Consider the following 23,453-nt stretch of genomic DNA (forward strand, 5'->3'; position numbering starts at 1 on the left):
GCAGGAGGATAATACAGGATATGAACCTCGGTGTGTATTAAACAATAGGAAGAATGTTGTTGGGAGGATTGAGTTCTCAAAAGGTTACAGGAGAATCAGAATATCTAAACAACCAAAAGCTTTGAATGAGACCAGTCTCCAGCTCTGGTGCACAATTGATCCTCAGCAGGTCACTGTCTGTGTGGAGGTTGCACGTTCTCCCCTTGTCTGCGTGGGTTTCCTCCTGGTGCTCCAGTTTCCTCCCTCACTCCAAAGATGTGTGGGTTGGGTTGATTGATTAGGCTAAATTGCCCTTAGTGTCGGGGATTAGCGAGGGTAAATACATGGGGTTACGGAGATAGGGCCTGGGTGCAGTTGTGGTTGGTGCAGGCTCAATGGGCTGAATGGCCTCCTTCTGTGCTGTAGCAATTCTATGATTCTATCACTCTTATCGACACAGGGTTGTTGCCATGAAAGATTGTAAACAAAATTACGCATGTACAGACTTCATACTGGAAAAATACTTTTGCTGATTGGTACAAGTGATGTATCAGATCTGTGACATAGGCGTTGAATTTGTTTACATGCCACAATTCCAAAGTCGCACATTTATTATTCTGGTTGAAGTAATTCCGTGTGTATGGAGTAACGTAGTGAAGCCTGTACAGTTAACCCAGCCTTGGGCAGTTAAGCACCTGTCCTAAGACTAAACGCTTATCCACAAAATGTGATTCCGATTAATTTGACAGTGAGCCATACCTATTGCTTTTGGTCATTGGGAATTCTCATTCAGAAATGTCAGCCACATGATGAGTGACCACAAAAATGTTTAGTCCCTATTTCCCAGGTGGCATCTCTGAGAGAGAACGCTGTCCCACAAGGGTTACATTTGAATCTAAATGGCTGACTATTCATTTTAGATGCAGGTAACAATCACTAAACATAGAAGCTAGAAGCAGGAGTAGGCCATTTGGCCCTTCAAGCCTGCTCCGTTATTCATTATGATCATGAGTGATCATCGAATTCAATATCCTGATCCCTCCCTTCCTGCCGTATCCCTTGATCCCTTTAGCCCCAAGAGCTATATCTAATTTCTTCTTGAAATCAGACAATGTTTTGGCCTCAACTACATTCTGTGGTAGTGAATTCCACACATTCACGACTGTGTGGAAGTACCATTGGAAAAGTACCATTGGAAATGTACTTGACAAGCTAAGTTAGTCAAATTGCAGAGACGGCAGTGTTTATTCCAGGAGTGAGGAGCAGCTTGTAACCCATAAATCATTCCCTCGTTTCTGGATTATGAAAGCTTCCTAACATAAACAATGAAAATCTCAAGGAGAAATTCAACATCTCATCTCGTGACCGCTGATTGTTAGATATTGGCGGAGGAAAAACAGCTGAATAAAGATTTACAGTTTACCTTTGAAATCCCCATTACTCACAGCAAGATGAGCAAATTCTACCTCACATTATTGAGTTGGCATCACCTGTGCCAGGCGTTTAAATTATTTTTTTTATTCCTTGTTAATAGGAACTTAGCTATTGGAATTGGACTGCAGAATTTCCCAGAAGGTCTGGCTGTCAGTTTGCCGTTGCGAGGTGCTGGAGTGTCCACATGGAAAGCATTCTGGTGAGTGAAAGCTAAGTTAAGTGGAGCTGATATATTTTGTCAAGTATATCAAATCAGAATTAATCCATTGGAAAATCTGAATGTGAATTTTAAATAGGGCTTTTGATGGCCATTCTGCTGCAAAAAGTGCTGAAACATTTGGCCGATTACTTACCTGGCTCATTTAAGAGACCATTTATTGCTCCACATCAGTGGCTGCACTCACTCAGTTCCATTCTTCCTCACAAACTATAGCCAGAAAATCAACTGCTGTGACTTCTGTTCCCACTTCTGCACCACCCTGATTTCTGGTGTCCTCAAGAATCTGTCCTTGCTGCCTCCTATTTCTCATCTCCATGCTGCCCTTGGTGACGTCACGTGAAAACACAGCATTAGTTTTCACATGTATGATGATAGGGTGGCACGGTGGCACAGTGGTTAGCACTGCTGCCTCACAATTGGGTCACTGTCTGTATAGAGTTTGCACGTTCTCCCCATGTCTGCGTGGGTTTCCTCCAGGTGCTCCGGTTTTCTCCCATCGTCCAAAGATGTGCAGGTTAGGTGGATTGGCCATGCTCAATTCTCCCTCAGTGTACCCGAATAAGCACCAGAGTATGGCGCCTAGGGGATTTTCACAGTAACTTCATTGCAGTGTGAATGTAAGCCTACTTGTGAGTAATAAATAAAGAAGTTAAACACCCAGCTCCACCTCACTGCCACCAATCTTGACACCTCCGCTGTCTCTACCTTATTACTGGATGTCAAGCAAGCATCCTAATCAGAACAAGTAAATAAAAATTACACAGGGAGCGTCTTTCAATCGAATGGGACATTACTTCAGGGGATTGTCGGAATCAAATAAGGTCTGTCTGCTTGAGGCAATTGCACAGCGAGGCTTTTTGGATTGACCAGCTTGGCAGACAGGGTAACTCAAAGGCACATTCCAGAAGAGAATTTGACAGAAATGGACACTGTCAGACAAAGGGCCGGAGGTGTATATACAAAGACTGATTTTATAATCAGCTGCGATCAGGTTACCTTGTCCTCCAGCCACACATGCCGGGCAACAATAGGCAGCATGACCCAGATTCAGGAGTGTGTGTAGGGCCAGTGTGCAAAGCTCCCCATTTGGAGCAAATATTTACAAAATCGGTTCTTGTATTCTCTAAATAGGCGTAGAAAAAGACAAAACCTCTTCCAGGACGTACAAGTTCCCTGAAAGGGTTACCATTCCCGAGTGGTGTGTTGCAACACAAGCCACGCCAGCGTATCAAAGATGACAATGGCAACATCACATACATTGCACTGGGAGACTTCACAGCAGAGATCACTGCTAAGAAAAACTAACAGTGTCGTAGTCTAAGAAGTCACAAGCCTCCCGATTGGCTGTTCTTTGTCTTATCTTATTGGCAGTTACCTTTTTGTCTCCTTCCCAACCAAATCTGTCTTTATTTGGGAGATAAAACGTTTTCTTTTCAGCACAGACGGCTTTGATCACATGCCTACATGTCTTCACGTATGAGTGGATTGTGCAGCAACAGAAAGCAGGTTTCTCTGCAGATACTTAGTGTTATCTGCAGATCCTGAGCTTCCTGATAATTGCTATCAGGTCCGGCTTCTCTCAGTATTGTGGTACTGAGTAGCATGAGCGGTCTGGTCTGGACGACTAGCACATTTACACGCTTCTATCTGGGGTGACTTTTCTCGAATTTAACCCCTGTGCCCTGATTGGGGCTACACCGTGGCACAGTGATTAGCACTGTTGCCTCACAGCGCCGGGGACCCGGGTTCAATTCCTGGCTTGGATCATTGTCTGTGTGGAGTTTGCACATTCTCCCCGTGACTGCGTGGGTTTCCTCCGGGTGCTATAGTTTCCTCCCACGTTCCAAGGACATATTCGTTAAGTACATTGGCCATGCTAAATTCTCCCTCAGTGTACCTGGACAGGTGCCGGAGTGTGGCGACTGGGGGATTTTCACAGTAACTTCATTGCAGTGTTAATGTAAGCTTACTTGTGACACTAATAAATAAACTTTAAGATTTAAGTTTGTGAAGATGGAGGTAGAATTCACCCTCAGTACTCCTAGTGGTGACAAATTAATCCCTTTTTTTTCCAGAGATGTTCCAATCCAGTAAAATAGATCGTTATTTCTGGCTTTCATTTTATGGTTATTGGCACATTTCAATGTTTGTTCCTAACCTGCACTATCCCGAATGCCTTTGTGTTTCTGACCTTCACAGGTCTCATATCTGCCTCTGCATCACACAGTCATAACCTTTACTCATAACTACCATTCCTTCCGTGCCCCTATCCCTCGCACCCCCACAAACACTGCTCTTCTGATTTTTACTTCCTTCACTTTTCAGCTGTGGGGCCTTCTGTTGTATCAGCCAGCCCTGCGGAATATTTTTCCTAAGCCTTTCTGCCTTGTGTCTTTTATCCCCTTCTTCAAAACCCTCCCCAAAACCTATTACCCCCCTCCTCATTTCCTATTTCTTCCATTTCTCGGTCCCAAAGATGTTTTTGCCTTTCTGAAGTTTCCCTTTTGGCTGAAGACCTGCTGTCATGGGTGTCCACACATAGAAGCCCACTTTTATTGATACAGTTGACTAAACATTTTTACGGGACGTGGTGGCATAGTGGTATTGTCACTGGACTAGTAATCCAGGGTAATGCTCTCAGGACACAGATTCAGATCCCATTATGCAGATGGTGCAATTTGAATTCGACAAAAATCTGGGAATTAAAAGTCAAATGGTGACCATGAAACTATTGTCAATTGTTGTAGAAACCTACGTCCTTTAGAGAAGGAAATCTGCTGTCCTTACCTGGTCTGGCCTCCATGTGACTTCAGACCCAAAGCAATGTGGTTGGCTCTTCACGGCTCTCTGTACTGGCCAAGCAAACCGCTCAGTTGAAGGGCAATTTGGGAGGGGCATCAAATGGTGACCTTGCCAGCCTTCCCCACATCTCATCAATGAATAATAAAACAGTTAATGGGTGTGCAAGTTCCAAAAGACATTCTCTACTCGAAGGAAGAAAAAGAGTAGTTTAGCTACTCCCACTCCATCATCCTTTCCCTGTATCCCTGTAATTCTTTACGCCTTCAGGTGCTTATTCAATTCCCTTTGAAAGCCACGATTGAACCCTCTCAGGCAGTGCACTCCAGATCAGAACACTCACAAGAACACACAAGAAAGAGAAGCAGGAGTAGGCCACCAGGCCCTTCAAGCCTGCCCTGCCATTCAATAAGAGCATGGTTGATCTTTGCCGGCTTCAACTCCTTTTCTGTGCCGTTTCCCCATTGCCCACTATTCCTCAATCTATCATCTATTTATCTACCTCCATTTAAAATATTTCTAATGATCCAACCTCCACCACTCTTTAGGGCAGAAAATTCCAGAGATTCACCTCCCTCTGCGAGAAGAAATTTCTACGCACCTCGTTTTTAAATGTACGGCCCTTTATCTCGTAGCTACGTCCCCAGATTCGAGACTCTCCCACTCGTGAAAACATCTCACTTGCTGCCTAAATCCTTTTCCTCACATCGGTTCTCAAATGAGTATTGAGATCAAAACTCCATCTTTGACTGCTCAAGAAATGGACATTGTCTCCAACTCCCTTGCAGTCACCAAAATATGCCACAGGAAAAAAAAATCAAAACAGATACAAGACGGAATAGCAGCAGTAAATTACCACTAAATTAGAAAAGGAAGGTGACTGATAAACCAGACAGTCCATGCTGACATATTTTATGATTATTTGATTCCATCATCTGAGATCCAGCCTTCCAACTCCGTCATCTTCAGAGATGTAACAATATTAGAGGGCAACAAAACATTGACAGTGCTGTAATTTAATAAAAAAGGCCTTTCATCCATCAAAAAATTCCAAATGAGAATTTTAAGTCCTTCCCGGAATCCATACCAATTGTTTGAATTCAGATATCAAGGTGGTTAAGGATAGAACTGGAGCCTGGTCTTTATACCCTGAAAGCTTTCATTTACAGAGACACATGGCGCATCGTGCATCTCCAACCAACCAACAAAATGTACTTGCACTCTGCTCCTATTTTTGCAGCACAGGTGAGTTCGCCCCCAGTTAATGCTTGCCATCTGAATACAGTCAACCCCCGATTGATTTACAGTTAACACCACAAAAAACAGAAAATTCTGGAAAATGTCAGCAGGTCTGACAGCATCTGTGGAGAGAGAACAGAGTTAACAGGCGCGATCTTACCGGCTTGCCGCGCCAAATGGTATGTGTGGCGAGCTGGAAAGATAGGCCAAAAATCCGATTCATGTCCGTCGGGGAGAGCCATGCAGGGTTTGGGGGGGGGATCATGACGGGAGTGGGGGGTGGGGGAGAGTGGCATGTCAAGGTTTGCCAGGGGACTCATTGCATCGGGAAGGTCCTGATGCCCCTTTGCCATCAACCCATGTTGGTGTAGAGGGTAACAATGCTGCTGATGAAGGGGAGCGGCGGGGAGTTGCTGGGAGGAGGTCTCCTGGTTCACTAAGAGATCGAGGTGCCCTATGCTCTGGTGCCCGAGCACTCTGAAGCCGGCTTCACCAGCTGGCTTAGGCTCCGCCCCCTCCCCTCTCCCTTTACCAGTACAAAGGTCCCAGCTGTCAAAGAAATTAACAGAGTGCCGAAAGATTGCAGTGCCAAGCTCGCCCGAAAGACTGGCGCGGAGGAAACATGGAAACGAGAAATATAGAAAATAGAAGCAGGTGTAGGCCACTAAGCCTTTCAAACCAGTTCATGGCTGATCATCAAATTCACTATCCTGATCTCCCCCCCCCGCCATCCCGCCAATATCCCTCGATCCCTTTAGCCCCATGAGCTATATCTAATTTCTTCTTGAATGCAGACAACATTTTGGCCTCAATTATTTTCTGTGGTAGTGAATTCCACATATTCACTACTCTCTGGGTGAAGACATTTCTCCTCATCTCAGTTCTAAAAGGTTTATCCTGAAACTGTGACCCCTAGTTCTGGACTCTCCCACCATCGAGAACATTCTTTCTGAATCTACCTGTCTAACCCTGTTAGAATTTTATAAGTTTCTATGAGATCCCCTCTCACTCTTCTAATCTCCAGTGAATATAATCCTAACCGACTTAGTCTCTCCTCATATGACAGACCTGCCATCCCAGGAATCAGCCTGGTATATCTTTGCTGTACTCCCTCTATAGCAAGGACATCCTTCCTCAGATAAGGACACCAAAACTGCACACAATACTGCAGATGTGGCCTCACCAACGCCCTATATAATTGCAGTAAAACATCCCTATTCCTATACTTAAATCCTCTCGCAATGAGGGCTTCCATTTTCACGCCCAACATTCCGAGTCTGGATGACCTTTCGTCAAAGCTGGTTGTGTTTACACTTCATGCTTCATTTTGAATTCAGTTTCTTTGGATATTTTATTTCGGTGAATATAATGGTGATTTTCTCCTGTCACTAAGGTATGGTCAGTTAAGCGGTATGGTTGAACCAGTGGCGGGAATATTTGGCGCCTTTGCTGTCGTCGTTGCTGAACCTCTCCTGCCCTATGCCTTGGCTTTCGCTGCCGGCGCCATGGTTTACGTTGTCATCGATGACATCATTCCTGAAGCACAACTCAGGTGAGCACTGAATAAAACAATAATTCTCACTGTAACTTCAGTTAATAACAAAGTGATGGTGAGTGTCGCCTTTACAAGTTAACCAGCTTTGGCACTCTTTTATCCTGAGGACTTTTGTCAGTAGAGTGGTGTGATGGTAAGTGGGATGGAAAAGTCTTGCCCAAATTCAACAGACCCTTAGATTTTCCATCAGATTTTCCATCCCGTCCGTGATAATTCCCACCGTGGTCGGGACTGGAAAATTTGGGCCTTTATTTTTATCTTGCGGTGATGATCTCTTTAAGAATTGAGGCCTGGGTTTTACAGCCTTTTGCCAGGTGTGTTTTGGGAGGTGGGGGGGGGGGGGGGTGAGGGGCATATAAATTATGTCAGGTGTTAGCCCACTGTCTTCCTGCTCACCTTTGAACTGACCTGGATGAGGAAGTGGAGGGATGGGTTGGTAAGTTTGCTGACGACACCAAGGTAGGTGGTGTTGTGGATAGTTTGGAGGGATGTCAGAAGTTGCAGCGAGACATAGATAGAATGCAAGACTGGGCGGAGAAGTGGCAGATGGACTTCAACCCGGATAAGTGTGTAGTGATCCATTTTGGCAGATCCAATGGGATGAAGCAGCAGTATAAAATGAAGGGTACCATTCTTAGCAGTGTAGAGGATCAGAAGGACCTTGGGGTCCAGGTCCATAGGACTCTTAAATCGGCCTCGCAGGTGGAGGATGCGGTCAAGAAGGCGTATGGCGTACTAGCCTTCATTAATCGAGGGATTGAGTTTAGGAGTCGGGAGATAATGCTGCAGCTTTATAGGACCCTGGTTAGACCCCACTTGGAGTACTGCGCGCAGTTCTGGTCACCTCATTACAGGAAAGATGTTGAAGCCATTGAAAGGGTGCAGAGGAGATTTACAAGGATGTTGCCTGGATTGGGGGGCATGCCTTATGAGGATAGGTTGAGGGAGCTTGGTCTCTTCTCCCTGGAGAGACGAAGGATGAGAGGTGACCTGATAGAGGTTTACAAGATGTTGAGGGGTCTGGATAGGGTGGACTCTCAGAGGCTATTTCCAAGGGCTGAAATGGTTGCTACGAGAGGACACAGGTTTAAGGTGCTGGGGGGTAGGTACAGGGGGGATGTCAGGGGTAAGTTTTTCACTCAGAGGGTGGTGGGTGAGTGGAATCGGCTGACGTCGGTGGTGGTGGAGGCAAACTCGTTGGGGTCTTTTAAGAGACTTCTGGATGAGTACATGGGATTTAATGGGATTGAGGGCTATAGATAGGCCTAGAGGTGGGGATGTGATCGGCGCAACTTGTGGGCCGAAGGGCCTGTTTGTGCTGTGGCTTTCTATGTTCTATGTTCTATGTTCTATGATCCCCATAATATGTGGTGGTGAGGTGCGTATGGTGGGACGGGCTAAAAGCAGACATAGCTTATCTCTTTATGCCCTTCGGCCAATTGAGGACCTTAAATGGCCAATTACTGTCCACTTAAGGCCCTCAAACTGCCTCCATTGCCCTGAAACACTGGGCAGTGACAGACAGTCGAGAGTCGGAAGGCCGTTTTTTAAACAAATTTATTGAAAAGGCAGGAAGGAAGATCACATCATTTGTGTGGTGCCTGATGTGCAGCTGGTGCACTCCACCCAAGATGTTACCTCCCACCCTTTGTTCCACCCCACCTGACCTCCAAACCCCCCAGCCCACTCCACCAGGCTCCTTGCTCCCTCCCCATTCAAAAAGCCCAGACTTACCTCTCTCCGTTGGCCATGTACTCTTCATCCCGGGAGTTGCTTGCAGTTTCAAAAGCGCCAACTACTGAATTCTGGGACTGCTAGAGCTGCCAGTCAATTAGATTGTCCGGCAACTCTTGAGCCCACTGAGGCAAGTCCGACCCTCAGCTTGTTTAGACTGGAGCCTGTAACCACTTTGGAGCAGCCTTATTTAAAGTCAGATGGCATGAAACCAATTTTTTTCTGGGGGTGGAGTGGCAGTGATCTGGTTTGTGGGAGCAGTATGACCCCCCCCCCCCCCCCGTCAACCAACCCCTAGTATACAGCCCTACGTTCCTCTAGGATATGACTTCTGTTAAGGTATCTGGCTTCCAATAAATGTAGTAAGAAGTCTCACAACACCAGGTTAAAGTCCAACAGGTTTTAATGATCATGCAAACTTTTTGTCTGGGAGATAACCAATGGGATAGCAAAGGATCAAATGTAAATTGCACAGTGGCATAGTGGTTAGCACTGCTGCCTCACAACGCCAGGGACCCGGGTTTGATTCCCGGCCTGTCTATGCAGAGTCTGCACATTCTCCCCATGTCTGCGTGGGTTTCCTCCTGGTGCCCTGGTTTCCTCCCATAGTCCAAAGATGTGTAGGTTAGGTGAATTGGTCATGCTAGATTTTCCTTCATTGTACCTGGGCAGGCGCTGGAGTGTGGCGACAAGGGAATTTTCATAATGGCTTCATTGCTGTGTGAATGTAAGCCTACTTGTGACTAATAACTAAATTTACTTTTAATTATAAGGCAATTAGGTTGTGAATGAGACTCTGTTCAAGCAGTTTAATTTTAGCTTTCGACTAAGCTCGGGGAGTCTAAAACTAGAAGGCATAGGTTTAAGGTGAGAGGGGAGAGATACAAAAGTGTCCAGAGGGGCAATTTCTTTCACACAGAGGGTGGTGAGTGTCTAGAACAAGCTGCCAGAGGTAGTAGTAGAGGTGGGTACAATTTTGTCTTTTAAAAAGCATTTAGATAGTTACATGGGTATGATGGGTATAGAGGGATATGGGCCAAATGCGGGCAATTGGGTTCAGCTTATGGGTTAAAAAAAAAGGCGGCATGGACAAGTTGGGCCGAAGGGCCTGTTTCCATGCTGTAAACCTCTATGACTCTAAGCTGGCTTCAGACGGGTAAATATGTCTTTCAAACAGAGTTCAGTTGAAATTTTATGCGGCGGCTAAAGGAGATAAAACAGAGAGTTGAACTCCTGAGATGGCCAAGCTGAGGAGAGAGAATTTTAGATGCTCGACTTCAGAATTAAAGAGTATTAGAACCAGGAGAGTTCTGACTCAAGAAGGCTATATTTAAGATGCTAGAGATGTCTGTGTTGACTGGGGAGTCTTCAACTGTACGACGACTGGAGGAGATTCAAAGGGACTACCTTGCCAGATGTAAGCAGAAGACCCAAGAATTTCAGCCCCAATCTGAATCTTTGAAACAGTTCTCAGACTGAGCAATTAATTTCAGTTAAGCATCTGACTTGAGCTATTTGGGGGCGTAAGTAAATTGAGTGCAGTATATGAAGCCAATGCTTCTATTACCTTTCATGTGAATGACTATTTAGAATAGAGTTCACATTCATATAGTGAAATGCTTTTGATTTAAACTTTGAACTTTCATTCTTCTAGTGAATACCTGGGTTTTCGGATTCTTAGAAAAAGAAATGTTACCACTTTGTATTGAGATCATAACACAGATCAAAAGGAAAAGAAAATGACAGGCCCAAAAGGATAACCGAAAATGCTAGGAACACATATCCTTGAATACAAGGACATCATGAGATTGGAGAGGGGACAGAGGAGATTTACCAGAATAGCACCAACGATATCATAGAATCCCTACACTACAGGAGGCCATTCGGTCCATCATATCTGCACCGACCACAATCCCACCCAGGCCCTATTCCCGTAACTCCACATATTTACCTTGCTAATCCCTCTGATACTGAGGGTCAATTTACCATAGCCAATCAACCTAACCCGCACATCTTTGTACTGTGGGAGGAAACTGGAACACCTGGAGGAAACCCACGCAGACACGGGAAGAATGTCCAAACTCCGCACAGACAGTGACCCAAGGCCAGAATTGAACCCGGATCCCTGGCACTGTGAGGCAGCAGTGCTAACCACTGTGCCACCGTATGACTTCAATACATGAAGAGCTGTGATTGTTCTCTTTAAAGTTGAGGTGGTTAAGGGAGATTTAATAGAGGCATTCAAAAGTCTGAAGGATTTTGATGGAGTGAATAAAGAGAAGCTGGCAGTGGGGAGGCAGATTAAACTTAATTGGAAGAAGAGCTTGAAGTGAGATGAGGAGAAACTTTTTCACTTGCAGTGATTAGGAGCGCACTGTCAACAATAACTTTCAGAGAGTAAGTGGATGATAACTCAAAGAAAAAAAATGAATGCAGGACTGTAGGGAAAGAGAAGGGGAGTGGAACTAATTGGGTAGCTCTTCCAAAGAGCCAGCGCAGTAACGATAGGCCGAAGGGCCGCCTCCTGCGAGGGCTGACTCTGAGGTCCATCAGCACGTGAAAAAAGAAATAATAGATTACTGTTTCGGGTAGAGCCCTTTCCTCAATGAATGCAGGCAATTGAACATCTGGCAGTCAGGCAGAAATGTAATAAAGCTGTTCTGCTGCTGTGTCACATCACAAGCAAAACTCAATTGTTTTATAAGCATTAGCAGAAGTTCAAGACTGAATTATTGCCTGGAACTCTCTGCCAAGTTCTTGTTGATATCTATAATATACATGAGATTTGAATGATTTGAATTTAAATTAATCTAAAGCTCTGGCAAGCTTAGCAACAGAGTGATGGCATGGGATATAGATGGGAGGGGGAGGGAAAGGTTACAAGGCACCTGCTAACGATTCCCAAGTCTTATCCATCACACTATGTGGAAGTGTTAAGTTGATTGCACTGAATGGAAGTAATGTACCTTTTAAATGTTACAATCATTAAGAGCACCATGATATTTCACTTTTTTGTCATAAGCAAGATGTTTGTGGTCAATGCCAACTATCTGCTCCTTTTAGATTGTTGCACTAGATTAGTGAATACAAGATGTACAGTTATTTCTGCCCTTGCTCAGAGTTCTCCGTAATTACTTCTTGGGTCTAAATTGTTTAATGGTGTATTTTTTTTTAAAGAACTTCTATTTTGTTCTTTTCTCTCCTGTGAGCTTTGCCTTTGGAAAGGCCATTTCCTGGCCAGATGCATATGTGGGCAAACCATTCTCAGCTGCTGGTCTCTGTTATGGATTAAGGATACTCTTGAACATCTTTGGGGAGATGACGGCCTAATGGTATTATCGCTAGACTATTAATCCAGAAACTCAGCTAATGTTCTGGGGACCCGGGTTCAAATCCCGCCACGACAGGCGGTGGAATTTGAATTCAATTTTTAAAAATCTGGAATTAAGAATTTACTCACAATGAAACCATTGTCAATTGTCGTAAAAACCCATCTGATTCACTAATGTCCTTTAGGGAAGGAAATCTGCCGTCCTTACCTTGTCTGGCCTACGTGTGACTCCAGAGCCACAGCAACGTGGTTGACTATCAACTACCCTCCAAGGACAACGAGGGATGGGCAATAAATGTTGGCCGGCCAGCAACACCCATGTCCCACAAATGAATAGAAAAACTAGAACGTATAGAATATTGTTTGAGTGACTCTGAGGGCATATCTGGGGTGATGGTGGGTGGGTGGCGGGGGAGAGCTTGTGATGGTTTGCTGTTAAAGGCTCAGAAATCTGTTTCATGAGCTAAGCCCGCGATTCCAGCTGCCAGATGTTGGGTGGGAAACCAACCTAATCCAAGGAGGTGGGTTGCAGCTTCAAATATGAAAATGAGGCTGCGGGTCTCTTGGCCATTCATGCTTTTCACCTTCAATTCCAGTTGTCTGGTTTTTGCAAGCACTGGGCAACCCCGACAGCTTCTTCAATGTGTAGACTGGGTGGATTCGGAAGGTAAAAGCCTTCACACCTATCCCCAAATCCTCTCGCGGCGCCTCCACAATCAGCCCATTCCCAACCCTGCCCCACATGACCTTTCTCCTTCTCCCAAGATCTCCCCACCCTATCCCACCAGCCCATATGGTCATTTATTCCCATCCTCTGTCTCACCGCCTCAGCCCTATCCCCCAGGCCTCTGGTCCCACCGCCGCCTCTGGTCCCACCGCCACCCCCCACCCCCTCAAAAGAGGCAGTGGAACCCCCCCCCCCATTCCCAGGGATAAGTAAAAATTCTGTCCTTAGTGTTCCCTGCTTTCTGTCTTTCTTGATAGTATTTGATAGTGTTCAGGCACTTGGACGTGGGTCATCATTGACATTATTATCAAGTCCCTGCTCCTCTAGGACACCTGGTGATTTGCAGATATTGTTCCCAAGGGTCACATGATTAATCGCAAATTTCCTTAGAAAAAGCTGCTCCTTGTTTTCCAATCCTTCGGAGGGATTTGCGAGTTGCGATAAATTACATATGCCTGAGGCTGGTGCCTGGATTTCAGTGTCCAGCTAATCGAATGTGGAAGCAGGCCGAACAGTGCCTGATTGGCTCATTACCATACTTTCACATACAAATGCCCCCATCCCCACCCCCCCCACATGTGAATGTGGTGTCACTCGCCCTTTGGGGTGGGGTGTGCCTTACAGACACTGGGGCACTTTCCAACTGAGCTGTCGAAGTAATGCCTGAAAGCTGCAAAAGATCCCAAAGAAAGACGGCTCATGTTCTTAACAGTCGCCTTAAGCGATGAATGGTAATAATGGACTTGTCTGCCTGGGTTGGACAATTGAGGTTAGATGGTTCACAGATTGAGCAACTCAACCTGCAGGCTTTTCTTTCTTCCTCCCTTCAGTTAGTCTGTCTTGAGTTTCTGGGTGGAAAACAGGCAGTTATGCATCGTTACTCAAATTATCAACACGGCCAGGTCTTTCGTCAGTCACTGAGTTTGGCGAGGCAGATATTGCCATTCCTGTTCCCTGTTCATCGAACACGTCCGTGTTTCTCCCTCCACCGCCCCCTCCCCCCCCCCCTCCACCCCCCCCCCCCCCCCCCCCCCCACCGCCGGCTTCCCTGCATTTTAACACCGTGAAATAGTGAACTCAAGGAATCAGACTTCAGGGTGTTACAGAATCAGTAAAGGAGCCAAAAGCTTTTTTTAAGCGAACGCAATGGGGCCTAAATTTTCAATGCAGCCTGAAAATCAGTGTGCGATGGCAAAACGCTGTAATTGTGAGTGCGTTCACGGGGGCTTCAACGCTTGATTATGTGCAATAAATGAACCAAATCATTAAAGAATGGAAATACTGTAATACAAGAAATACAAGATGGCGTTCATTAAAAATGAGGGCACAGATACAGGCCCCAGAGCCCCGAGGTGGACATTGCAATCGCAAATGCCTGAACCAGCCTTGTACAAATGCGTTATGGTATTGCCATAATCCAAGCTCTGTATTGAAGTTCAATAATATCATTAAAGTTGCCCTTTTTTTTCTACTCGTAATTTCCATGATTATTCTATCATAAAAACAAAATCTAGACACATGAAAAGAGGCTGCATTTTTATCAGACATGAGGAAAGCTCTGTGTCCTGGCAATTTGCAATTACCTTTTCCTCCGATCCTTCTTCCTTACCCATACCTATGGGGCATCTGTGTAATCCTCCATAAACTTGGGATCATCCAAAATTCTGCTGTGAATGCTTTGACTCGCAACAAGTCCCATTCCTCTCTCGCCCCTGTGCTCACTGACCTACATCGGTTCCCAGTTTCGATTTTAAAATTCTCATCCGTGCTTTTAGTTTCCCCCATGGCCTTGCCCATCCCGACCATCATAATCCCCTCAATCCCTATAATCCTCTCTGATATCTGGGCTTCTTAAATTCTGGCCTGTTCTGCATCCCCAATTTTAATTCCTTCACCAATAGTGCCGTCAATCAACCGGGGCCACCTCGGAAAAGCAGCCAGCATAATCAAGGACCCCACAAATCCTGGACATACTCTCTTCCACCTTCTTCCACTGGGAAAATATTACGAAAGTTTGAGATCAAGTACAACAGACTCCAGAACAGCTACTTCCCTACTGCCATCAGACTTTTGAATGGACCTACTTTATCTGAAGTTGATCTTTCACTGCACTCTAGCTATGACTGTGAAACTACATTCTGTACTCTCCTTCTCCCCTATGTACTCTATGAACAGTATGCTTTGTCTGTATAGCACACAAGAAGCAATACTTTTCACTGTATACCAATACATGTGACAATAATAAATCAAATAAAATCAAGCTTTGGAATACCCTTCTTCCCCACCTCTATACCTCACTTTTTTTATTTAAGACACTCCTTAAAAGCTAACTCTTTAGTTACGTTTTTGGTCATCTGACCTATCTCCTTATGCGGCTCGATGCCATACTTTGTTCGGTGACACATCTTGGGATGTTACTTGACAGTCAAGGGTGTTTTTTTTTATTCATTCGTGGGATATGGGCATCGCTGGCTGGCCAGCATTTGTTGCCCATCCCTATATAAATCAATGTTGTGTTGTCCCTCAATTCTTCACTTGATGGCCACGGTTTCAATCTCCTTTGCCCCATCCCCCCCAACCCACATTCCGAAAATTCTGTTCACCTCGCTACTTCCTTTCCTGCCTTTAAGAAACTCCCACCGAAAGCAACTTGAACACCAGTCCCAAGTTTTGTTGGCTACGTGTCTAAGATACCTTTGTATACAGATGGCTGAGTTATGCAGGTACAGGTGAAGGCAAGTACTGAGCATTATTTGAATTTGATGAATCATTCTAAAGGTCGGTGAATGTAATGTCAGCTGAAGCATTGTGAGAAAGACTGACAGAATTGCTTTCATTTTCAGTGGAAATGGCAAGTTGGCATCTTGGACCTCCATCGTAGGGTTCGTCTTGATGATGTCGCTCGATGTGGGCCTTGGCTAATCTCAGGATTTTATTTTGCTGAAGAAATTGGTTTGGGAACAATATTTCAATTCCTTTTTATTAGGAGAAAAAAAAAGTTGCATTTTCATTTTTACAAATCATCGTACGACGTTTTTAATTTCAGGGTCGCCGCAAATAACTTGCTCTCGTTGAGAAATGATAGTGACTCGGCGAAAGGGGGGGGCAGCTTCCCTTCTGGGGTTGTTGTTATCACTCGACTGCCCCGCCTCTTTGATTGTTTTGCGCTTGCTCCTGGTTTGCAGGTTTCCCGGTTTTTGAATTCCTATGATCTGTTTAATCGCAAGGTTCTATTTCGGTCGCAGGCCGTTGGTGATTCAGCCCCTTTTCCCTCAGTGATAAGTATCGCAGTTATAAACATCCATCAACGTTAACTCAGGAGTGGAATAAGTTTGATGTTCCACCAAAGCCCACTGTGTCCTCTCTCAAATCCATAACGAGTGATGTAATTCTTCAAGGACCACCTGTTCAGAGCCGCTCACTGTTATGTTCCGTCACTGAAAACAGGAAAGCTTCCCCCATGACATCAAAGAGACACTGCATTAAGAACAGAGCAGACATGATGACCTTTTGAAGGACGTTATTTTCATTGTAGAATATGGAACATATGGTATTTTTGTTATTTATAATTTTTAGCAAAAAAAAAGTAACTGAAACACTTGATCCCCATTTTGCTGGCAAGTTCAACAGTCTCATTCGGCCTAAAAACAATCTACATCCTCTAGCCAGCCATTATCAGTGAGTGTGTGATATCTTCAAAAATTTGGATAATTCTGGGTTATTTGCAGTGACCATACCCAGATATTGCCACCAATGACTGCATCATCAAGCGTTAAGAAGCCTTCTTAAATGTGTCATTTTCAATTTACAAACTCATAAATGACACCTCTTTAGGGGCCAACTCTTAAGTTGTTGAATCTTTCCCCCTCTCCCCTATATAAACGCCTGGCTTTATTCCCACTGAAGTGAATTGCAAGCACTTCCAGTGCACTTTACCTCAGGAGCGAAATCTAAAGTTGCCTTGTAAAAAAAATGCAAGATTTCCAGATTAGAAATCAGATTTGCTTAGTTTAGAGCTAGCCTTGTATCAGAGGCAGTCAAAGGCAACCTCTAGCCAACTAGGTGCCAAGGGAAGGTCAACCTGGAGCCAGATCACACTCAATGAGATGGCAGCATCATTGGCAACTGTAGGAACCCCATCAGCTGGTAGAAGTGTCCATTGGATGGTTCCAAAGAGAGATTGGCATTGCAACTAGCTGTAAGTGACCTTTGCAGCCACTTACTTACCAGACTGCTGGCTGCTGCAATGATGCAGGATAAGTGCGAATGTAAAACATGATCCTTTTTAATATGTCAGGTAGTAAACAAACGGGGGCAGAGAATATCGCAAGAGCGGGTGATAAAACAATCAAACAATATCTGATGTCCAGGAATTTAGAAGGGGGCAATAAAATTTGCAGTTGAGTCTTTCCCAGGCCCACACAAAAGAAAGTAAATGTCAAAAACAACTTCACATCAGCCAGAACTTTGGAGTTGCACTGAACATTTCCCATTGAACACAATGGGCTAGTGTGTGGCGAGGTTAACTGTATTCATGCCATACACACACACCCATTTACAGAACTTGACATCATTGTCCTTTTGACCAGTTGCTTGCTTTAAACAGCACTTAGGCACACAATGTCATGTTTGTTTTGAAGTAAATATATAACTACTGTAATGAGGTGAATTATAAAAAGGTTATTGAAAGATATTGTTCTGGCCCAACATTGTTGGCATTGTAACAAAACAAAAAAAAGGGAAGAGAAAAACAAACTCGTTGCAGATTTTGGCTAAATTATAATGGTTGAACTTTTTAACCCTGACAAGCCCTTCTGGTGGTTTGAGGTTCGGAAGTGCTCGGAAAGTTCAGCCCACCCGCCCACTGACTAATTTTGCTCATGTCATTCTTGCTTCCTATCTCGATTCCCTCACTAAAATATCAGTTGGGATTTTCCGGCCTCGCTCGCCCCGAAACCGGACAATCCCGTCCGCCCGAGGTCAACAGACCATTCCATGGTCCGCCCCTCGCCCGCTCCGATTCCCGTGGTGGGTGGGACGGTAAAATTCACCCCATCATCTTTCTTATTGGTAGATCTGGTATTGTTTTCCTAAATGACAAATATTTCTGATTTCAAATAGCAAAGCTCGCATGTTGTATTCAGCTTTGAAAGGCCTCAGATAGATATTTCCTGGAATCTGTTCCATGTTTATCACCAAATTAAAACTGTCAGGTGATTATGAAACTGTCTTCAAATTCGGTCTCACCAGCTATAACTCTGGGTTCTGACTGACCTGAAACTGAACACATAAATTGTTTTTGGCTCTATCAGAAGTAGCCTATGATGGCTTGATCAGAGCACGGTGGCACAGTGGTTAGCACTGTTGCCTCACAGCACCAGGGACCTGGGTTTGATTCCCGGCTTGGGTCACTGTCTGCGTGGGTTTCTCCGGGTGCTCCAGTTTCCTCCCACAGTCCAAAAAATGTGCTGGTTAGGTGCATTGGCCATGCTAAATTCTCCCTCCGTGTACCTGAACAGGCGCCAGAGTATGGCGACTAGGGGATTTTCACAGTAACTTCATTGTAGTGTTAATGTAAGCCTACTTGTGACACTAATAAATAAACTTTAAAACTTTAGAACTAGTTTGGTGGGGAGACATGGTGGTTTGTTGGGGGGGGCGGGGGGAATATTAATCTTCTCTGCTTTACCATAGTAAGAAGTCTCACAACACCAGGTTAAAGTCCCACAGGTTTATTTGGAGTCACGAGCTTTCAGAGCGCTGCTCCTTCATCAGGTTAGTGGAGAGGTAGGTTCACAAACACGGCATATATAGGCAAAGACACAATTGCAAGACAAATCCAATCTGTAATTATCTTGCAATTGTGTCTTTGTCCATATATGCCGTGTTTGTGAACAAAGAAAATTACAGCACAGGAACAGGCCCTTCGGCCCTCCAAGCCTGCACCGACCATGCTGCCCGACTGAACTAAAACCCTCTACCCTTCTGGGGACCATATCCCTCTCTTCCCATCCTACTCATGTATTTGTCAAGACGCTCCTTAAAAGTCACTATCGTATCTGCTTCCACTACCTCCCCCGGCAACGAGTTCCAGGCACCCACTACTCTTTGTGGAAAAAATCTGCCTCATACATCTCCTTTAAACCTGTGCCCCCTAGTAATTGACTCCTCCATCCTGGGAAAAAGCTTCTGACTATCCACTCTGTCCATGCCTCTCATAATCTTGGAGATTTCTATCAGATCACCCCTCAACCTACCTCTCCACTCACCTGATGAAGGAGCAGCACTCCGAAAGTTCGTGATTCCAAATAAACCTGTTGGACTTTAACCTGGTGTTGTGAGACTTCTTACTGTGCCCACCCCAGTCCAACGCCGGCATCTCCACATCATTGCTTTACCATAACTTTGAAGATAAAGAGCCTGTTGCAATGCAAAGAACCTGCCTGAAGACACAATCCAGTGGGAATGTCTATCGCAGCGGGGGGGTTCAGAGTTGTACCGACAAAGCTTTGGGTGCATCTTCCTTTAAATGGGAGATACATGGCTCGGATTCTGAAATAGCTTGTTCTTAAACGTCGCTCTGACGACTGGGTAGATTGTGAAATCCTTCAGCACGGCCTTTTAAATAGAAGGACATTTGTGCTCTTACCTCAAATTATACTGAAACCAATAAGCTTTCTACTATTTCGATGCAAGCACTATCATCATGAGGTCCTTCATTTTTGGGCACACATTACCAAGACGACACTGCCTGTTTCATGTTATGTACTCTTCCAAAGTAGCACTGAAGTTTCAGCATTAAATTCATCGCTGACTATATGAATGAAATAAGCCAGATGAGAAGGAGCCTTTGACGTCGGTTACAACCGGGAAGAAAGAGCTTTTAATATCCCATAAGCTGAGCAGCATTCTTAAAACCTGGAGACCTCAATGTCCCCTGTTGGACTCGCTCTGCATCTTACTTTGATTCAGCTTGGTTTTCGTCCCGAAAACAACCGTCATTAATTTATTCCTTCATGACTAACTCAGGACTTGGATGCTTGTTTGCAAGAAGGCTTTCATAACAGTGTATGGACGAACTCAAATTCTATTTGATGATTTAAGGCACAAGATTCCAGGACTAGACTCTCGAGTTGTTAATGATCTCAGGAGCAATGATAATTGCAGTAAAATTTAGACAGATCAAAGTGTCCCTGACTCATTTAAACTTGAAGGGTATCTCAACAGGTATCCATGAAGTTTTTGGTTCAGGGTCTAGTTAGTAATAAATAGGAACATGGGGGCCAAATGAATAAAACTGCTGTTCCACTGCAATATGGAGTGTGGGAACAATATTTGGAAGAATCTGGAGCAACCTTAGACCGTTTTCATCACAATTGCATCTCTATCGTTGATCTGACTGTGCTGTTTGCAACACCTTCCCTTAACCTCAGTCTGATTAATACTCGAGTGAGATGGAATAGCATTGCTACTCAGTAGGGGTATAGAAGTCACCTAAGCCCAGGATAATAATTGGCATGTCAGTCCACGAACGCAAGCACTTCCTTTTTTTTTGTCTTGTTGCTTGAAGTCTACAGTCTGGTTCTGATTACCTCATTGCTTCCGTGTGCACAGCATACTTTTGTTAGCTTCTGTTTTTAAATACTTTTTTGTTAAGAAAAACTTCTGGTCCTTATTCAGTGACTTGGCAAATAAAGGACTGGAGGGGGTTGTAAGTGTCCCTGAGAGTGTGGGCTCCAATCATTGTCAAATAATCAGAAACTGAGTAATGTTTAACATTTCAATTTGAGTCAGTAAATTTAAGATGGAAACCTAATCATTATTTGCAGTATTAAACAGGTATCCTCAGCTCACATGATTCAATCCAAGTTCATTTCTAGTAACCCCCATTATATTGGACAGCATGGGTGGAGAAAGTCCATTCTGCCAGCCCCCTCTTTCCCCTTTGCTCTGTCTCCCCTGCAAATTTGTAAAGAGTGTTGGGAAACGAAAGAGAGCACAAGACTACAAAGATGAACTAAACTTTCCCAGCTCTTTTTTTAATCCCCTACCATCCTGAAGGAAAACCACTTTAATATCAGTTAGTGTAAGCTTGTCTTGGGTGACTTCCCGAGAGTTTGCCTGGTGATGTTCCAACACATTATTCCACAAGGCAGCAGACTGAACACAGACCTCTTTTCACTCTTGCTGACAAAATTAGTTTTGACCTCACCTTGTTGGACCAGCTACCAAGTGGAGGCCCGAGTGAGATTGATGGAAAATTGGCAAAGCCGGGCTCCCTCACGGGTTCTGTTCGGCACTGCTACAAGAGCGCTGCAATGTGCAAGATGTGTATCGACATCTTCTTTGAGTGGCAGTGAGGGAGGATTACCCTTTCAGCCAGTGGTGCATTGCACAGATGCCGCTGAAGTTGTGGGAACGTCTCTGACCTGAACGCTCTCATCAGCAATCAAAGCAGCAAAAGCCCTTAAAAGGGAAATGATTAATCTGCACAAATGTGACCACTGATGTTGCCTCCAATGCGTTGGAGCTAATGCACACTATTTGTGCTCATGAATTGCTAGACTTTGGCATGTTATTGGCAGTAGCATTTGTCATTTTAATTCTTGCAATTAAAATCAAGTTAGTCCCTTGATACCCCACGAAAGTCCCCACTTGCTTTGTGGATTGGGGCGGCACGGTGGCACAGTGGTTAGCACCACTGCCTCACAGCGCCAGGGACCCTGATTCAATTCCGGCATCTGGTATGCCTGTGTTGGATTTGCACGTTATCCCCGTGTTTGCATGGATTTCCTCCCACGCTCCAAAGAAATGCGGGTTAGGTTGATTGGCCATGCTAAACTGCCCCTTAATGTCGCGGGATTAGCAGGGTAAATAGCAGGGTTATGAGGGTAGGGCCTGTGTGAGATTGTTGTTGGTGCAGGCTCGATGGGCTGAATGGTCTCATTCTGCACTGTACGGATTCTACGATTGACAGAGCAATGACCTAATCATTCCCATTTTAAAGGCAAACAAAAGATAGCCAGATGCATGCATTTAGAATTAAATGATATTGACCCATCAAATAAATAATTGCGAACCCCTCATAGTGGTTTCAGTGTAGGACCAAATACTCTTAACCTGAAGGATTCGGTGATCAGATTGTATAATTATGTTCAAATTACATTTTTACATTCCAGGACCAGGACCTTATACACCAATTGTGTTGAAATGTTGAAAATCCCGAAATGTTGGTCCGTAAAGAAACTGGCTTGCAAATTTCATGGGCAAAGTAGACAGGGTCACAGAATGCAATCTACCCCCACCAACCCACCACAAACCTCCCCAAGTCCCTGTAATCAAAATGGGATTGCTGTCCGTGGACGTGGCAATGGGATTTAATTTATTTCTGACCACAGACCAGTCGCCCGACTCACGACTGCACTATCTTTCCGCTTGTGTTCCGCAGTGAAAGTAATCTCTTGTTCTCCACTGAATTGTCCCACACTCCTCCAACGTTGAAATAAAAAGTGTTTATCTTAATTGCTTCTGGCCTAACAATCATTGTCACCTTCGGATGCCCTGCTTTGTTGTTTGCGCGTGTGTGATGAAATATTGTAACCTGGGTGCAAGTTAATACTTTCTTTACAGGCAAATTTAAGTAATTATATATGTAATGCAGCAGAAGAACCCATGCTTGAAGGTTTCTCCCTCCAGGCGAATATGAAGGTAAACAGATAGCTGCCCTGGCCAGATGCCAGACCAAAAGACATGCACTAAAGAGTAACTGTCACGCCATAGGTGAGGGTTTGTGTAAACTAACAACAAGAAAAAAAATTGAAGTTCTCACTAAGCAAAGAGAACGCTAGTACTGTAATAGCAATTGTTTTTCTATTGTTGGAAATGTGAGGCCAAAACGGTCACTGTTAACCCAAGGGATGGTGGTTGCAAAAGATACAAGGTAGAGCCATGATGGAGATCTTCCTTCCACTGAGTAGATATTTGGATAATTGGGCTGATTTTCTGAATGTGTGCTCCTGGCAGAGGAACTCGCCCGCTAGGAGTGCATCTTGGCACAACCCCCACAACTTTCTCTCTATTTTGACATAAACTCAAAAGGAAACACACCTGCAATTTTTCCACACAGACGCTGAATGAACGAAGAACAAAGAAAATTACAGCACAGGAACAGGCCCTTCGGCCCTCCAAGCCTGCACCGAACATGCTGCCCGACTTAACTAAAACCCTCTACCCTTCCGGGGACCATATCCCTCTATTCCCATCCTATTCATGTATTTGTCAAGACGCCCCTTAAAACTCACTACCGTTTCTGCTTCCACTACCTCCCCTGGCAATGAGTTCCAGGCACCCACCACCCTCTGTGCAAAACATCTGCCTCACACATCTCCTTTAAAACTTGCCCCTTGCACCTTAAACCTGTGCCCCCTAGTAATTG

General features: G+C 44.7%; 1 protein-coding gene across 2 annotated transcripts in view; it reads left to right on the top strand.

The window, feature by feature from the left end:
- The window catches only part of slc39a11 (solute carrier family 39, member 11), a 757,783-nt gene extending 739,543 nt beyond the window's left edge, over positions 1-18,240 (top strand). For both annotated transcript variants that reach the window (XM_078225647.1, XM_078225648.1), the window contains exons 7-9: positions 1,514-1,612; positions 7,065-7,223; positions 15,862-18,240. In XM_078225647.1, the coding sequence (XP_078081773.1) occupies positions 1,514-1,612; positions 7,065-7,223; positions 15,862-15,940 (337 nt within the window). In that variant the 3' untranslated portion in view covers positions 15,941-18,240. The remainder of the gene's footprint in view (positions 1-1,513; positions 1,613-7,064; positions 7,224-15,861) is intronic.
- The last annotated feature ends 5,213 nt before the right edge of the window (positions 18,241-23,453 follow it).

The sequence above is a fragment of the Mustelus asterias genome, chromosome 12, assembly GCF_964213995.1.
Source record: "Mustelus asterias chromosome 12, sMusAst1.hap1.1, whole genome shotgun sequence".
NCBI lineage: Eukaryota > Metazoa > Chordata > Chondrichthyes > Carcharhiniformes > Triakidae > Mustelus > Mustelus asterias.